The sequence below is a fragment of the Pomacea canaliculata genome, linkage group LG4 (genome assembly GCF_003073045.1).
Source record: "Pomacea canaliculata isolate SZHN2017 linkage group LG4, ASM307304v1, whole genome shotgun sequence".
In the NCBI taxonomy this organism is placed as follows: domain Eukaryota; kingdom Metazoa; phylum Mollusca; class Gastropoda; order Architaenioglossa; family Ampullariidae; genus Pomacea; species Pomacea canaliculata.
The window spans coordinates 33,953,484-33,972,247 of NC_037593.1; the positions used below are offsets into that span (position 1 = coordinate 33,953,484).

At 38.1% G+C, this 18,764-nt stretch overlaps 1 protein-coding gene across 2 annotated transcripts; it reads right to left on the reverse strand.

Annotated features, from left to right (window-relative positions):
* Positions 1 to 30: 30 nt before the first annotated feature.
* On the reverse strand, positions 31 to 17,191 carry LOC112562365 (spermidine synthase-like). 2 transcript variants are annotated; one of them, XM_025235604.1, is made up of 9 exons: positions 17,026 to 17,191; positions 13,490 to 13,690; positions 9,755 to 9,875; positions 6,936 to 7,028; positions 6,161 to 6,314; positions 5,728 to 5,811; positions 4,759 to 4,904; positions 3,702 to 3,824; positions 31 to 3,287 (listed from the first exon to the last, which is right to left on the reverse strand). In XM_025235604.1, exons 2-9 carry the CDS (start codon positions 13,624 to 13,626, stop codon positions 3,261 to 3,263), a joined length of 885 nt encoding a protein of 294 aa, XP_025091389.1. In that variant the 5' UTR covers positions 13,627 to 13,690; positions 17,026 to 17,191; the 3' UTR covers positions 31 to 3,260. The 2 variants fall into 2 exon arrangements, with proteins under 2 accessions (XP_025091389.1, XP_025091388.1); XM_025235603.1 differs by having other exon boundaries at positions 17,021 to 17,191.
* Positions 17,192 to 18,764: the final 1,573 nt, after the last annotated feature.

Below are 18,764 nucleotides of genomic sequence, written 5' to 3' on the forward strand. Positions count from 1 at the left end.
GGTATATATCTCTCAAGCAGCAAAAGATCGGTCATTCCTATTGAATTTTATTGAGCAGTTGACAATCACTAATGTCACAACACAGTTTTAACAGAAGGAGTAAGTGTACTTCCTTCTCAAGGTTGGTTGCACCATGTTACTTCTGGTTTACAATACAACACATCACAAACCCAAAAAATATCTTCTCCCTATTTCCCCCTGATAAATCGTTACTCATCAAACTCTTCAATGAATATGTCTGTGTAAACAAAAACAATAAAAAAGCAATTAGAGTTCCCTGCTATGTTTTTTTCCTAGTACAAATCAGTTTCTTTTTAATAACCAGTAAAGTAACTGCTCTAATCATAACATCAAAACATTAAACCTAAAAATAACGAAATAATCATGTTAATGAACAATGATATAACAATTTCTGAGGTGGAAAAAAATGGTTGAGCGTGAGCTTTATCTTGACTAACCTAGATATCTGACTACTGCATAAAGCATCTACTCACAACTACAAGCATAGTGGTAGTACCTGATAACGACTAAGACTATGGTGTTTGCACCTTACATGTATATGATGTAAATCATACAAAAAGATTTGTTCACTCAGAAATAATCTCACATAAACTAAAAAACACAATAATGAGGTACAATATAACCATATGAAGCATAAATGCGCATAGAAATAAAATACAAACAATAAATGGTAAATTAAATACATATACTGAAAATGACCTGATTGTCACAGATTTTCAGAAATGATATAAAATGCATTTTGGAGATTCAAATGGAAGCAAAAGTACAAATAATTTGACAAAATTATCAAAATTACAAAAGAATTAGAGATCCATAATAAGTAATAAAATTACTTCTCCATTTAAAGCTCTCCAATAACGAATAATATCAAAATGTGTCATTATTCAAAGATGTGCAGTTTAAAACTGTAAATATACCTCTTGTATGGCTCAGTTAACATGGTACAGAAGACTGAAAATGTATGGAAAATATTAGTCATACCTATTGTATGCCACAGAAAACAGCAAATATACCCCTTATGTGCAGCAGGAAATAAACCCAAAACTTTGTTCAGTCAGTGATGACTCAAACAAAATTGTGAATCCTTTAAGCAGCTGCCTTTTGCCCTAATGTTTAGTCAGCCAACATAGATTATGATTTTTCGTGACTTCGTAAACAGATTATTCAGCACATGTACTTTACAGTATAATGAAAGAAATTATAATCTATTTTTTGATCCTTTAATTAGTTAAAACTGTATGCTAGTAAAAGGTTAATTTTGTTTTTTTCATCAACTGAATATTGTTTTTTTTTATCAACTGATGCAAAATATAATGAATTTATAGATGGCTATAATTAAGAAAAATGAGTTTATATTTTCCCGCCATGGTGATGAAAGCTGTTATTGTGACTCTTCTTAAATAACAGCAATACAAGCTACTGACAAGACATCCAATGGATATCACAACACAGCACATGAACTATCACTTGAATCACTTCTGGCAAGTTCTTTATGCAAGACAAAATTAGTTACACGTCAGTTTTTCTAAGATTCAGGCATACCAAGTGCAATGCTGCAAAGAAAGAGCTGTCATTTAAAATTCCAACAACCTAGGGTTAAAAGTTCCTTAATGATTATGTTTTTGTGGGTAGCATATATAGTATTCCAAGTGCTCCATTTTTTTTTATTTTGAAAAAAAACCAACAAATTTATCATGTGATTTTTATGCTCTATAATTTAAAGTAAAATATGAAAAGACCCATGACAGTAGGCATCCACTGCAGATTTCTAGCTCGCAAGGTAAACATCATACTATTTAAGATTCATAGACACCTTATTTATATTTAAGTAGTCAAACCAGTTTAAAGGCAGTTTAGGGAATTTTTTTAAGTCACATAACTATATAGATCAAACACACTGTATGCAAAAACAATACAAATACTTAATGATATGAATAACTCACTAGTCACAATTCTGGCACAGAAACGCCAACAGAGCTTTAAAGATAATTTTTGTTCCACATGCAAATAAACCAACAATCATAAAAGAAGACATTATGCAGTTTTCAGCATGTACAAACACCTGAAGCAGATGGACACAATAAAAAATTGCCATCAATCATCTTATTTTACTAATCATTGGCTCTTTTACATTGCAGAATACATTAAGTGTTGCTTCTACATTAGATTGCACCATGAGATGTCATTAATACTGACTGCTATAACAGCAACCATCCATTATGGTTCACATGGCGACTTTGACAGCTTTGACAACTGAAATCAGTACCTTAAATTGCTGATCTAGCTGATGCTGCATATAAATCAAGTGTCATAATTTTGTATTATGTAAAAAAAAATTTAAATAATGACTGATGAACTGAGCTGCCCACTCATGATATTTACCATCAAATGTAGGCACACATATGTTGTTGTTACAACTTGATCTATCAAATCATTCAATAATTCATCGATTCCCTGAATATGATACCACATCTTATGTCCTGATATTGTTCCCTGCCACAAAGACTCTTTGATTTCAGTGATGAACACCTTGCAATCCCCGAGCAAGGAAATGAGCTTCTTGAGATTGAAACTATTTCTTTTTTGCTGCATCCTAATGGCTATTATTCAGTGCTTCATTAGCCAAACAAAAAGAAAATGCTGGGTTTTGACCATCATAAATCTAAAGCACCCCAAAATATGGTAGAAAAAACTACTTATCAACCAAAAGTAGAAAAAGATTCATAGGCAATAGGCAAACTGAGACAATTTAGCACAATGACATATAAATCTTTGATTTTGTATACATATACAAATCTTATGACTCACCAGCGTCACACTGGTGTAATTTTAGAGTAATTCACTTCTTTTAACAAACACAAACATCATGCATTTTTATACTGGAATTCATAGTACTCATCATGCTAATCAACCCCAATCAAGCATCATACAGATCATCTTGGGGATATAAACAATTTTCCACAACAGGAAAAACAGTATGTTTTTTTCTGAATTAGCTGCGATCAAATCTCGCCCACATTCAACAATAAATAGACTATTTGAGTCAGAAATAAACATATATTCAACATTTCTTTACAGAAATAAACATGCATTCAACGTTTCTTTACATGGAGTTCTATGCCTGAAGCAGCTGCACAGGGTTAGAGCATGGCAGAGGAAACAAACTCCTGAGGGCGGCCAAAAGGCTGAATGTAGGAAGGAACACTGTATCTGTTGAGATATGTTGTTAAACCATGCCGCTAGGTGTCTAGCACATCTCCCACAGTCTGTAAAACACAAACAAACCATTCATGTGCATGGGTACATGCACGCACGCACACACACACATTCAACTGAGGAACAGAATAACGTACCAGTTATTTGTACTTTAATCTCGCCAATAATACCTGCATATTTCTCACAAAAACCTCTTCCTACACTACCCTGTCTCTCTAACCACAAACATAAAAAGCACAGAAGACATGTTTCTTTGTGATACATGCACAACATTCTGCAAATTAATTAACACCAAGTTCCAGATATATTGTTGCGGCCCTATGCTTCTCATGGAGTAACAAGGAGTAAACACAAGTTCCAGAATAGTTAAGATGATGAAAACAATGAAAAAAGCAAACTAAATTTCAGCAAAAATATGTTCCTAGTTAATGTCTTTACCTATAAAAGCCTTGGAATCTTCTTACCTCCCTGATATGAAGGGGCAAAGTGAAAGAGGCAACATGCATTTCAGGGCTATAGTATCGCAGATTCATTCTTCGCAACTGCTCATCAGTAAAATTTCTCAACGGCTGCTTCAGTTTGGCCTTCTGCACAGACAAATATACTGTCATAGAAGTTACACTTGTTACCATAATAAGACCCTTTTCCATTGCAGTTTACCAGCTCCTCATTTATGTTGAGATCCATCATAAGTTAGGGAGAAGGATTCTGAAACTCAAAACCATTCAAGTGCATCAACCTATGGAAACATGAATGTTTGACTAGTTATATTGCTAATGATATCAATAAAACTGGTCATCAGATAACTTCTAAATGGACAAGTTAACATATATGTGACATATATGTCAACATAGCATGCTTGTGCAGATCAAAGCAATACAGTTTCTTTGCTGATAAAGTCTTGTTCCACTAAGTATGAAAGATAGAAACAGAACAAATCACTGACTGTTTAGATTGATATGCTGACCTGAAAAAAGGCTGTTTCATTCAACTCTTAAACATCTAACATGATAACAAGTTTACTGCACAATTTCCAACACAATGTTAATGACAAACAAGTCCAGGACTTAGTTCTGTATTGTTCAGCTTATCTCTACTGGCCATCTCTTATCATTGGTGTGTTGACAACAACAGCTGTTGATAACATTTTTTTCTAATAAACATGGGAGTGAAAGGAAGCTGTTTGATAATTTTGGAAGGGTCAGCAATTATGAATTACGTCCTTGACCACAGATGAGACAATTTGTATACAAACTCCTGATACCTCACTTTTACTGTGATAAAAAGAGAAAATTCAAACTGCATTCAGGTAGGAAAATTTAATCTCTTCCATTTTTAAAATCAATTTTACTTTTTACTTTTATCTTTTATAGTTCTTGAGTAATTTTTTTTACAGAGTAGAAATTGATGTGATTTTGGAAGTATCTGAGATTTCTGACAAGAATGAGTTAAAAACAGCAGGTGAAAAAATGATCACTGGTTAAGAAATACTCAGTTCAATATTAGTCATTGTTATCTTACCAAGTCAGAACTACACAGCATGTACCCCATCAGACCCCCCGTGTATGTTGGTGTGTTACCAACAGCATAAGCAACACATGGAAAGATGCTGCGGCAGTCTGTAAGCATGCGCTTGATCAATGGCAGGTCGAACCATGGAGTTTCCCCTAAAAGCATAAAAATTGCCATTCCCCTTGTAAACTTACACATTGATGTCATTTGTAAAATGGATATTATACCTTTTACCTGTACAACATTGTCTTAAAGGCTAACCTGAACGCAAAATTATTTTCAAGTATGTTTATTATAACATACTGATTCACAAAATATGCATGAACAATTTCCACTCCAGATGCAAGGTTCAAAGATTTGGAAAGAGATAAAGACCACACTGCCTGTAATGTCACTAAAATGGGTTCACAGATTGGGGCAATACCTTGTTAACATAAGCTGGACAGTACTGCAATGCAGTAATATCAACAATTAAATTTTAGGCCAATCCAGGCTTTTTCTTTTAGAAAAATGCAATTAAGCAATTTTATTACAAACTGATGACACCAATTTTTTTTTAAAATTTATATGGTTGGTCTGGCATGAAACCACTTTCACCTAGAGGCAAGTTTGCCCAGTGAGGGGAGAGGGAGGAAACTGGAGTACCCAGTAAAAACAGCCCCAGCCCCAGCCCCAGCCCAGTGAACAGGTGTCGCATACAGAGAGTATGCAGAAATGAGATCTGAACTTAGGACCTTTTATAACCGAGTGTTTTAACCACTTCACTGCCAGGCACCTCCAACTATTCATAGTCTAAGTTTCAGTACTTATGATGTTTAGATTATTACTCTCATGCGTACACTTATGCATACACACACACGGGCATATGCATATATACACAAGACATCAGACAAAGAGAAAATAAAGGATGGGAGAAACATGTTGAACAGAAATTTATCAGTACTCTAACCTCAACATCTGTGCTTGTTTTACACTTACCTTGACAGCACATGACACCATCTGGTTTTAGTGCATTTTTCATATCTTGATAGAAAGCCTTCTCATACAGGCCTTCTGCAACACCTGTAGTTTTATGCCATTTTAACACACTGTAGACTCTGAATGCACTGAAATTCTTTGTCACAGATTCATCTCAAAGAATAATTTGTCTCCCTTTTTAATGTATGTCTACCTTGTCAGCTAGCTGTCTTGTAATTTCTTTTACTCATTTTCATGTACGTAGTGTTTTGTCAATTGATAGTAAATATATGTGTGTGTATATATATATACACAAAGTTCATGATACAAGTTATGATGAACATTTGTACACTTGACTGCTTAAGCAGAAACAGTTACACAACTCAACTGAGATGAACACACAAAGAGATGCACTTTTGTATGTTTTCACATTGATAATTTTTTTTTCACCAACCTATAGGATCTGGAGCATCAGTGATGATGACATCAAATTCACTCAGATGGTCCTTGACATAGGCAATGCCATCGCCAACATGGATTGTTACCCGGGGATTGTCCAGACAACTTGCCATCGTGGGCAAAAACTTTTGACTGACATCAATGACTTTCTAGGAAATAGCCAAGACCACATCAGCTTGTTTGAGTAGATAATTGTGATTATTCTACCTGGCATTTCATCAATGTTAAAAGGCTGAATGTCAACCCCATAGCAGAAAAGAATGATTTGACCAAGGGGAAGGAGGTGAGAAAACTGGTTACGACACATGGAAGTAGCTATACTACTATGTGACTATTGTGGCAGCCAGAACTGTAAGTGCTTGTCATCTTCTTTCCCTTGGTCACACCATTCTATAGGATCCTAAACGTTCAGCCTTCAACTTCTGCACACCACTCTTTGTTTACAATATTAATACAATGAATAAAATTTATAGGCTTACCAAATTTTGGCTGGCTTAGTCAACAACTGCTTAGATTTTGCTAATAAATGAATTAGCTTTATAATTTAGAAGAAAATAATTTTTCTGTATAAACAAATAATAACCCCTGGGCATTTTACAAAATGTTGCACATAAAATTGGGTGTCCAGATGGTATGAAAGAAGTAAAAGTAGCAAAGTCCTTTATGAATCAAAGAACTGGTTGATTTTAAACATGATAATGTTCTGAAATACATTAGTTAAGTCCTTGTTACTCCTCAGGGTGCAGAGGGCTGCAATCTGAAATACATACCTGGTCAATTTCACATAGGACAACATTCTGAACACTTTCATACTTGAGGACCTCTCGCACCACACCACCATCACCACCACCTATCACCAAAACCTGTAATCAATAGAAACATCTATTTTAATTCAGTCAATTTTCAATATTAATAATAAAAATGGTTAAGGAAGCTGGAGGGTGTGTGTGAAAGAGAGACAAGGAAAAAAGCTTTGCTTGAGCACATTTTGCAAACATCTGGTAAATGGAACCTCTACTACATTAGTGTAGTATATTAACTATAATCTTCATGGAAAAGGGCACACATGACAGCAAACATATCTAGTACGGCTAAAGAAGCAGTTGCCAAATGCAATAAGGCAGAATTTTCAAACACTTCAATATTTTCCTCTACTGCAACTTCTTTCTGTGCAGTTTATAATTACCATGGCACAAATCTCAGTTATATTTACATAAGTTTCCAACATTAATTGATCTGTCATCCTAGCTAGGGTATGCCCTTGGTTTTTAAAAAAAAAACCTTAGCGATAAGAGCTAACAGCTCCAGAACACCTATTTACAGACCAATCAGGAACATCATGTTTGCTATTTGACAGCACTTTATACCAGCTGCCGACAGTTGAAAAATATATTTATCTTTAGGAGACAAATTTTCTGGATGCACTAGCAATGACAATTAAAAAATGTTGGTTTCTGCATAAAATGTTTACATTTAAATATAGATATGAGTAAACATTTATATTTTTGAATTTTCTAGAAAAAGTGTGGAGGTCTTTACTAGCTTCAGATTGCAGGCAGCAGATAAAGCAAGAGCAGTAACAGTAAACAGTGAACACTCCATGTGATGGGACTTGGAGCATGCAGAGTATCTTAAATCTTCGATCACCTTCAACAGCTGTTAACTGTTTTTATTTGACATTAGTCACAAGTCTGGATACACACACATATAATAATGATAATGATAATAATAAATGCAAAATTTGTAAAGTGCTTACTCACACTCCTAAGTAGTATGCTCTTAGTGCTTAAGAACAAAAATGAAACATGGACAGCATACGAGGGACAGGAAAACAAATAACATATGAACAATAAAAGAATAAACAACTGTACTAAACGACGAATAGAATCAAATACAAAAACACAAAGAGGAACCAAATAATAAGAACAAGAGCTGAGAGTAACATGATGTTACAAAAGGAAGTGTGTGATAAAGGACTAGCATTATGGGAAAGGTTGTTAGGAGGAATGTTTACACAAGAGGTGCATTTTCAGTGCACGTTTAAAGCATTCAGTAGTGAGTAGGTGGCGGATATAACAATTAGGGTTAGGGTTAGGGTTAGATATAAATGTATGTGGGTATATGTATGTATACACACAAACAAGTGTGGATATTTGAGTGTTGAAATGTAATTACATGTGTGTACATGCATATATCTGATATCACTCTCCTCAGTGTGAAACTGAAGTGACAGAAAGGGACAATTAACAGATGGAGGGAGAGGTATAAAATAAGTGAGAAGGAAGAAAAATAAAAGATCAAACTTCGAAGATACATGGAGATAGAAACATGACCAAAAAATACCTCGCATCAACATATGCATGTGTGTGCAAGTACAAGTACACACATGAATGCATAAGACAGATGGTAAGAGGGAAATCTGGCAGCTATCCAGGCAAGATGACGACAAACCAGGGGCACTATACACACCTTGTGCATATATCTAAATGTATGTATATATGCATGTAACCACTTCGGGGAAAAAAAAAAACAGTCATGGACATCTGTGTAAGACTTCAGCTAACATGTTATATGCTGTTTATAATAGGAGGGAAAGATTGTACTACTGTCAGCAGGTACAAAGGGTTAAAAAGAATATTCTCAAGCTCTAAGTAACAACTTTATTTGAAATAGAAAGTATGTCTATGTCCTAGTCACCCGTACTTTAGTCTAATTAACTTTTGTAGAACCTAGAAATGAAGGACACTCAGGGCTAGCCCTCCTAAAATCAGGTAAGGCATGTTTGCATATTACCAACAACAACAACAATTGGTTGGAATGAAAGATGCTCAGGTCAGGGCCTGACCAATATCAGCTTATTATTACAGTGACTATCAATCAAGGGAGTGAAAGAAGGATGTCTAAATGTTGCCTGCATATAAATGTAACTGAATTCATACGGACTGTTCATCTGAAGACATTGTTTAGGTTGTACTATGGCTGTTTATAGCACCTGGTTAACTTCTATGAGGGTCAAAATTTGGCTTTGTCTTTTGCCTCCCCTAACCTTGCCTTTGTTCATCTGTCCACACTATGCATTTAGTGTTTTATTTCAAATAAAAGGTAAAAGTTGCCTCCTGACCATTTCATCTGGACAGTGAGGTATTAAAGACCCCACTTTTCTCAGGACCAGCATATTGTGAGGGAAGGGGTGCCCATCTCCTCTCCTTCTTGCTGCTTCACCTCCCCCAAACATCTATGAAGTCAGGTACCCATCCCAGTCAGTTGGGTCAACTGTGGGAAGTTCACTGTACAGAATGGGCACTGAGACTGGCCCACTTTTGGGTTAAGATATTAGTTCTCTAACCACTTGGCTACATGCTTCTCTATTTCAGATGTAGTTTGAATGTAGAGGGGGACTGGATACTGTGAGTAATGTGTGTATGATGTTGTCTTGTTTAAAGTCCATCATACAGGGACACATTGCAAATTGTCAGGCAGTTATCTTTGAAAGAATTTAGTAACATGTATCCATAATAATCAAGCACACGTGAGGCAAAATGGACACACAGGCAAGAACTCATGGAAAGGTGGGAGAAAACTAACTTACCTTTTGTGGGTTTGGATGCACATTGAGTGGCAGGTGAGCAATCATTTCTTGGTAGGTAAACTCGTCCCTCTCTGTGCACTGTATAATTCCATTTAGCACCAGCACGACACCAAATGTAGTGCTACACGCCAATCAAAAATCACAAAGTAATCCCTTTGTGAGAATTGTACAAATGCCTAACCATTGGTCTATAGTCTTTGTAGTTTTTAAAGTTGACAACCTGCTTCAGGCGAAAATAATGTAATGCGAAAAAATACAATTAGCAATGTCTGACATTTGACTCAAATAAAACAATGCAGATCCTGGAGCACTATAATACTGTCTGTATAGGCAGTGTGGGTGTGATTAAGAGTGACAGAAAGAAGGAGCCAGAGCTAAAAGAAAGAAAAGTTTGAGGAGAAACTAGATCAATCTGATCATGTACATGAAGGGAACACCTGGCTTGTGACACAAGAGAAAGGCAAGGTGCGATGCGAGTCATGCTAGTCTCCCTGGAGGTGAACTAAACCCTAATCCTAACCCTGCAAACATTTTTGGGGTTACACTCGATACTGAAAACAAAATCAGAATTAAAGCTCCATCAGCAGCTTATATAAATATGATTTATATATTTTCTGAAACATATTCCTCTTAATAAATATTATATATCTTATCCTTCAGTAACAGATAACATGTGAGCATATTTTAGCTGTCCTTCTGATGCCCTAAAAACCTACAAAGACAACTTGAAGAAATAAGAGCAGTTTATGTGATATATGCTTAGGGGTAGGATGGTAGGCATGGGCACATGAATGCATGTGAATCTTATTGAATAAGTGTCCACACACATTTCTAGATAAGAGATACCCAGCTATCGCAAGATAGCTCCACTCAAAGCAGCCTAAAAATATGGGTTGGTTCAAGCTATGTCAGAAGAATTGATACAGACAGAAATCTCATGGCTTCATAATCTTAATGACTTCCAGGACTTAACAGTTGCCATGAATTATCTCATGACAGACCCGAAAAGAAGCTGTAGATTGGTAAGAGCTATGGGAGAGTTTTACTGATTATGCCGTGGGCTGTTTTTAAAGGGCTTACAGTGTAAAGAGAAAGCTTTCAAGCAAATGCTTAAACACTGTCCACCTTGTTTGGTGCTTATTAGAGGAGGGGTAAGCTAAGCAGCATCAAATATATATAAGTCATCAAGATACAGTCATGGGATTTTTGTATCATAAATTTTCTAGCATTACTTAAAGAATGTGTGTGCATGCATATATGTACATGTGTGTATACATGTATGCGTGTGCAGATAATAAATGAGAGCCAGGGGGCAAGCAAGACCTGACATAAAATAAATGAAGAGCAAATATCAAATGTTTCTAAACTACTCTGAAGATGTGTGTGCGTGTGTAAAAAAAAAAAGAGAGAAAAGCAGGGGATCCAGTATTACTGACTAGGCTGTCACCTGCATTCAGAAATAACTTTAATAGACCAAATTTTTGGTATCCCTTTGACATTCAATACAGGATTAAAGGAAATAGCAGTGGTGACATTTAAAGATTGCTCCAACCTTATTCTACAATAACCAGCTCTTCTGGTGGCAGGCAAGAGTGACAATGGGATAATTTATGTTTAGCAAACTACTGCTCACTTTTTTTTCTAACATGCACTTTTATTCATTGCACAAAATATTCAAAACATACATGTTATTACATATTTAAAAATAACTTTCATTCTTGAAACACATTTATTCAGTACACAGGGAAAGACAAGAGTAGAAGCAGAGATAGGAATATCAGAAGGGGGAGAGAGAGAGAAAGAGTGAAGAGAGGACTCAATCAGTGAGGACATCCCAGCTTCTACTACTTGTGCTCATATTAATAGTTCAGTGTATAGCTTCCACAATAACTTACATAAGTCGAAATTATTACTTATTATGCGATATCTCTATTTGAATATATACTTCCCAAAATTACAAAAAATGTACAAAATGTATGTACTCTTTTTCCATTTATAAATATATTTTGCTAGATGATTAAGTCTAACACTTTGTGTGTACATGTCTTCTTGCCCTCCAAATAAAATTAGTTTTTCAGGAAAGTTAAAATTTCTTAATGATGTATATTTATTATGACTGAATGTAAATCTTTCCAGAATATGCAAGCTGACATTGCCGTAACTTCAATTAGACACATAGCACACAGCACCTTTCGGGAATTTATACGATTTTTTATGAAAAGGAATCAGTTTGTGAAATTCTATGACAAATCCTTAACCCAAACCATTTTAGTTAATTGTCTGTTGTAGTCTTATGGCATTTGTTAAATACATGGTATTTTTTCAATGCTAAAATTCCATTTCATAATTCCCGTGGACATAGATACTTTCCTTGTTTTGTTGTGTAATGATTAGTGGCATAAGCATGATATTTATCACGACATTAAAGAACCAATGATGACTGCTTGACAAGCTTTAAAAAAATGAAAAACAAAGCTAGAATAAATAAGTAAAATAATTATTTAAAATTTAAGAAAAAATTAATAACAGAAAAGCTATCTAACATTACCATTGTCACACCCATGCCTATGCTCCTTTGCTAATATTTTGTACAGGTAAATGGAGTAAATTGTTTTCTGGCCACTCACTAGTAGTAGTATACTAAGTATTCTTGTCCTTATCTAATAATTTTTTTTAAAGTACAAGTACATTACTACACCTAAGAGTTATTCTATCCCTAAGAAAAATAAGCAGACTACCACAACAGAACAAACATTTAACCAAAATATCTTAAAGTAATTATTTTGCAATTATTCTCCCAATGGAAGGCATTTTTTTTATTTAAAATGCACAATCAGCCATTTAAAGCAAGATTTACAAGGTTTGGTGTAGATTAAAAGCATAAAAAGTATAAAAATTATTTTGCACTGTGTATAAAAAAAAACTTTGTGTGCATTATTTAGGCAATTACTCTGTAGACAGCTACTCCATGCCTCATAAAATTACATGCATATAGCTAAATGTTTTAATGGCTACATATTTTCCACTGCTTAATACAATGTTATTTTTTTCAAATATACATTAATATAAAAATAATCCATGCAATCTAATAATCCTTAGATGTCAGCGTGTGAAAAAATGTTATGTTCTTATTGCTGGACAACAAGATAAATGCACAATATTTAAAATAAAGCAATAGTCAACATCAAGCTTTTTCAAAGTGCACTGAGTAGCCCAATATACTTGGTCAACACCCATTAGTCTCTAAGTGAAAGAAACACTCATGAATGAAGGCCTATTAAATGCATGCATTCCAGCTTTTATGTGCAAGAACAGTTTAAGAACATCTTCCCTAATACAGTGGTAAGATTATTTTTTCACTTCTTGCAGGACTTGTGTATAGCTGGCTTAGCAGGAACACCACTGTGGCTTAATAGAGTGACGAAAATATTACATTTTCATTTTACATGCACTGTAACTGGGTTGTTTTTTTTTTCAATGCGTCTTTCCTCCTACCCCTTCAGCAACTTTACGGTAATGTGTACAGCATTTGTTACATAAAATAATCATAAGCAAGGTTTTCTTCAGTTGTATTATTATTCGTTTTAAACTTGTTTATTGTGGTTCAAGGGAGGGGAGAGTTTCTCATTTGACGAAAAGAGCGTCAGGGTTAGGGGGGTTGCGGGGATCTCTAGATGTCACGGTGACCAAAATCAAGGGTTATAACTCGTGAACGACGCAGTGTTAGGATCTCACCTGTGGAACACCAAGATGTCTTGGAACTCGGACTTGCCCTGGAACAGGATCTTTTCCACCTTCAGGGAGATGCTGTAGCCTGGCCAGGACTGGTCCTCCTCTCGGAACCACCCGTTGTCCAGCCTGGAGTCGCTCATGGTCACGGGTCGTCACGGAAGCCAGCGCGCGGTGTGTGCGGGTCACCACCACCACCAGCGTGCACTGCCACAAGGCCGAGCGATGTGAGCGACAGCCACCACTAGCTGACGATGGCTCGCAACTGAGTGATTCGCGACTTTAGGATACCGAGTGCGATGGTATAAGGAAGAGATAGCCTCATGAATAACTTATCGAGCTGCAGATGCATGAGCTAGCGGGAGAGGTGGGGAGGAAGAGCACTAGGGACCTGGAGAGTGAGGGAGGGACAAGGAGGGACGCTGCCGACCTCCGTGAGCTCAGGAACCGTAACTGTCAGAGAACAGAGGAGCTGCGCGGAGAGTTGTCTACCCCAAGCACGCATTCGGACACCCGCTGAATATAGTAAATATACAGACATATTCACAGCTAGGAAAAAAAGTTCGACAAAACAAGGCAGAAAAATCATCATGTACACAAAACAAAGCATCCGGAGTATAACAAAAGGTCTGGCATCGTGGCGAGGTGGGACAAGAAGGTGACTTCGCAGCGTTATTCAACCACGGGTGTGTATACAAGTTCGTGCATTCAACGACTACACAGGCATTCCGCAGCAGAAGACAGAGCAGATCGAGTGCACACAAAGACGCCCAGTCCAAGCGTTAACGCATGTCTAACAGTGACATCGAGTAGTATGTATATATATGGTTGTCCATCAACACATTAAAATCGAAGAAAGTCCGCGGACAACGACATCAAGATGAAGACGAGAGCAGTGACCCCAAAGGTCACACAGCAGATGCTTCTTAGTGTTTGTGTGCGCGGCGCTGTGAGTGCAGGTGAGTGACCGATGTTACGCATCCTCACAAGGCTTGGAGTTCCTGTCTGTTTTTGTAATATTTTAACGAAGTGCACTGGTGTGTCACATGCAATGCGATGCAATGTCCGTCATCTGGTTGTCTGCATGCGAGATGCACGCGCTGCAGTGACGATTGAAAAGAAAAGGCAGAATTAAGGGATCCAGCAGTTACGAATGGCACAGTTTGCCAAACCCACTCAGCAAAAATTATGATCTCACCTCCTCCTCGCGCCTCCTAAGTACGGAATGACAAGAGAATGGGAATAACTAAATAAGGAATGACCAGAGAATGGGAATAACTAACTAAATAAGGAATTATAAGAGAATGGGATTGCATGAGTGTCCAAGTGCAGATTTTTTTTTTTTTTACAGCAGAAACACTGCCTGTAAATCAGAGTGATAAATCGCCCATAGCATGCATAAAATTCACCGGTCATACATATAACTGATGTCACTGACTAAGCGATGGGATTCGTGGTTGATGTTAGAGCAAAGACCGTTATATTGATGATCCTTATTTAGAAGAAGAATATTTTACAAAGTCCTTGTAACGGGGATGCTGTTCTTTGTCCTGTACTCGAGTCTCAGCAAAGAATGAGCGCGGGCAGGCTATTGGAAAACCTTTGTATGTGTGTCGTGCAGATGATGAAGACAACAAAAGGAGAGAGTGAGTTATGCAGTCACACGAGAAAGTCGACTCATGGCGATCTATGATGCGAGGATAAGTCGCTAATTCCCCGAGGTCACAGTGAACATTCTGGTCAGAGACTTCAAAGCCTTATATCGGTCCAGGTATACTCGTGGCGCAGGTGGGGCGTTGCTGTGTCATTGCTGGGGCATGAAGTCAGTGTTTGTGGTTATCGCCAGTCAGTGTATATTAGCTGAGGTCATTTCATATAGTTACCAGATGACCCTGACCCACTCACTGGAGCTAACAAAAGCCAGCGCCTGCAAAGAAAGTTTGATCCTCTTTCGACTAATATTAAATACCGTTATTTCAGGCGGCTCTTTGCCATAGCTTTTTTATGTCAGTCTGCCCCGCTGAGTCCAGCTGATTTAAAGGGAAAAGAAGGGAGGGGTATACTGGTGTTTTACACCGAGCCAGCAACTAAGACTACATCACGGCAAGGCAGCCAGCCCTGTAGACAGACGCTACATTGTGAGAAAGAACAATGTGCCTGAGACGAGATCTGAACTCAGGACAGCCAACCCTCACTGTATCGGTGACAGGCGCTAAACATGCGCCACCGGGCCTCCTGATTTAACGGGAAAAAAGAAAGGGTAAGTTGGGCTTAAAAGATATAGGTAATGACATTCTTAATCATGTCCATTTAAATTTTGCAAACGAATCGCTTATTTAAAATCGAGTCTAAAACACAGTTTTGGGTCAATTCACGAACGCCACCATGTTTTTCTATTCCTTCCCTAAAGAAAAGCGACTTGAATGCGCGACGCAGGCGGACCCGTTGGACAAGAACAGTGTTGACATCAGTCGGTACCAGTCAGAATATGTATGTCATATTATGCATGTATGTAGGTATGTAGGTATGTATGTAGTAGCTAGGTAGGTATGTAGGTTTGTATGTATGCCCTTTAATGTTGGACGAACGACTTTGGTGTGTAAGCCAACTGCTTGCTCAGCGGCTGTTAGCGCTGATGGCAAAGATTACCGCTGATAACCTGTGGTGGCCACCTACACGCTCCACTGACAGGACGACGACTGCTGCAGGCTGTGAGGCTGTTACAAGTTGTCGAATCAAGACAAGGAGAACCACATACGATCCTGATATTTTATCATACCAGGTTTCTGCTGCAGGTAGGCAGTGATTTGATCACTAGACACGTAACCGCCGTTCATATTTTGTGAACGTTCAGTGTTGGATTTCTAGTCTCATGCCCCAGCAAGACAAAAATCATAACCAAAAGGTGACAAAATACCTGCGTTGGTCTTTAGTTGGTGAATTTCGTGAGGTAACTGACGGCAAGCTAGTTCAGTGTCTGTTATCTAAACTTCTCAAATAATGTCAATTTTAGAAACCTTAATTAAATAATTATTATGTGGTGATGTCTAGAAACAAGCACGCAGAAGTGTTGCGGACCATTCAGTGGACAACTCACACAATCTTTAAACCACCTTCACAGAAACCGACAGATGTCGAATTGGTATGGGCGTCTCCTCTTTCTGAGAAATGCATATATATACATCTAAACATACGACTTCTGGGGGTACAGAGGAAGTAAGAATACAAAAGTATGGTCTACCGAACTGGCCACATACACAAGATGATGGAATGTCAGCAGACGAGGCTGTCAAACAGACAAAAATTCCTCTTACACTTTTTGGATGTTGAGCCGACAATGTCTCTGTAGTAATTTTAATGAGGGATGCAGTGACACAGGTTCGCATTTTGTCTTCCATTAGGTACAAATAAAAAGTAGCATTTCTAAGCATTGAAGCAAACGATGCGAAAGAAACCTACCCGGATCTCTTAAGTTTTGCAGACGACACAACGATCGAAAACCACCGTTGTACACATTGATAGAGTGTATACACTCACCTCACCTTAGCCTGAGGTCGACCTCGAGTCTGACTTGTCTGAGTTGCGGTCGTCTTCCTAATGGACAGCTGACAGGTGCAATACACAGACAGCAGTTGTGGCAACCAACCGTGACGGCGCAGTGAAGCGGACTACAGTTCTGTTTGTAAAGACTTGTGTGTGTGAGAGAGAGAGAGAGGGAGAGCCGCAGTGTTTGACACAAGGTGAAGACACGTGTATGTCCCGAGCTGTTTATATAGTATACACCTGACTGGGCTCCTCCCTCCTTCTGACGACTGCAGAATGACTGTCAGGTGGCAGCACCCTTTACATAAGATTCGCTTTGTGCCAGACCCTGGCAATGAAGTACAGAATTAAGTAGTCCGGTAAAACGCTTGTCACCGCTACCCCTCCACCCGGGGTACACACGCACTGCTCCTGATGGTGTGACGCCGGTTCGTTATTCTGGCCGTCGGGGTTTTTCTTCAGGTACTCAGGTTTCCTACCCTTCATCACTTGATTCTTCCCTCTAGCTTATAGTGTGAAATCGTCCCTCTAGTTGGAAGCATACCTTCATATTAGAGAAACTCTAGAGGTTACACCTCAAGTCCGTGGTTTACACAACAGTCAGGTTTGTTGTATTGTCACACGAGTTCTTACCAATATATAGATGACTATTGTCTGCTACCTCTGTCAGCCCTGTCCCTGTTCTCACCCCACCCCCCTGAATACTTTCGCTAGGTAATTCTACAGCCCACTGTTTGATCTCTTGTCTGCTGTATTTATTTATATATGCTCCTTAATGGCACGGAGTTATGTAAGCAATAACTCGGTGGTTGTTGGAGGTAACCCAGAGCGCTACACCTGGGGTACACCCGGCTACTCCAGAGATGTTGACCCGAGTAACTCTAGGGGTCAACGTAAAGGAGATTAAGACACTTTGGGTGTCACTTCCTCCATTGCCTGTCACTTCCTCCATCGGGTGTCATGACTTCATTGCCTGTCACTTCCTCCATTGGGTGTCACCTCCTCCATCGGGTGTCACTTCCTCCATTGCCTGTCACTTCCTCCACTGGGTGTCACTTCCTCTATTGGGTGTCACTTCCTCTATTGGGTGTCACTTCCTCCACTGGGTGTCACTTCCTCTATTGGGTGTCACTTCCTCATACCTGTGTTTCTGGTGGGGCGCATGACACAGAGCCTGACGGTGTGCGGTTATTACGAGGAGGAAGATGGGAGAACGACTGTGACAATGACAGTTGTCGTGTCCCATTAATTTGTCACGAGTCTCGTGCTCCCCGAGCAGGATCGATCACTCTTTTGTCTCTGTACATAAGAAGTTTTTAGTACAACAAACAAACAACCATAATGGCTGCGTGTCAGTCAGTTCAGACGAAAGCCTGAAATTCAACTTGTTACTTGGAGGAGTAATATCATGCATCCTTTCATGCAAATTTTCAAATGTACAAAAAAGCATTGCTGCTCTCTATAAGTACTTTGTATGCGTCAGATATGAATATGTACAGCTTGAATGAGGGTCTCAGCATGCTTGTTTGGTGATAGATAGGTAATTGTACTTATAGTCATGTAATTATTTCTTTACAAAACTAAAACAGGAAAATCTTGTTCCCATCTGCTTAATGATAATCGTCGTCGTCGTCATCGTCGTCGTCATCATCGTCGTCGTCATCATCATCATCGTCGTCGTCGTCATCATCATCATCATCATCATCATCAATCATCATCAATCATCATCATCAGGTAC

What these genes read in the sequence shown, in the direction of transcription:
- LOC112562365 (XM_025235604.1), bottom strand. Translation starts at nt 13,626, where the DNA reads ATGAGCGACTCCAGGCTGGACAACGGGTGGTTCCGAGAGGAGGACCAG. An exon ending in TCCTATGTGAAATTGACCAG is followed by an intron (nt 6,315 to 6,935) that starts GTATGTATTTCA and finishes GCTATTTCCTAG; the next exon opens with AAAGTCATTGATGTCAGTCA. An exon ending in TGATGCTCCAGATCCTATAG is followed by an intron (nt 5,812 to 6,160) that starts GTTGGTGAAAAA and finishes ATAAAACTACAG; the next exon opens with GTGTTGCAGAAGGCCTGTAT.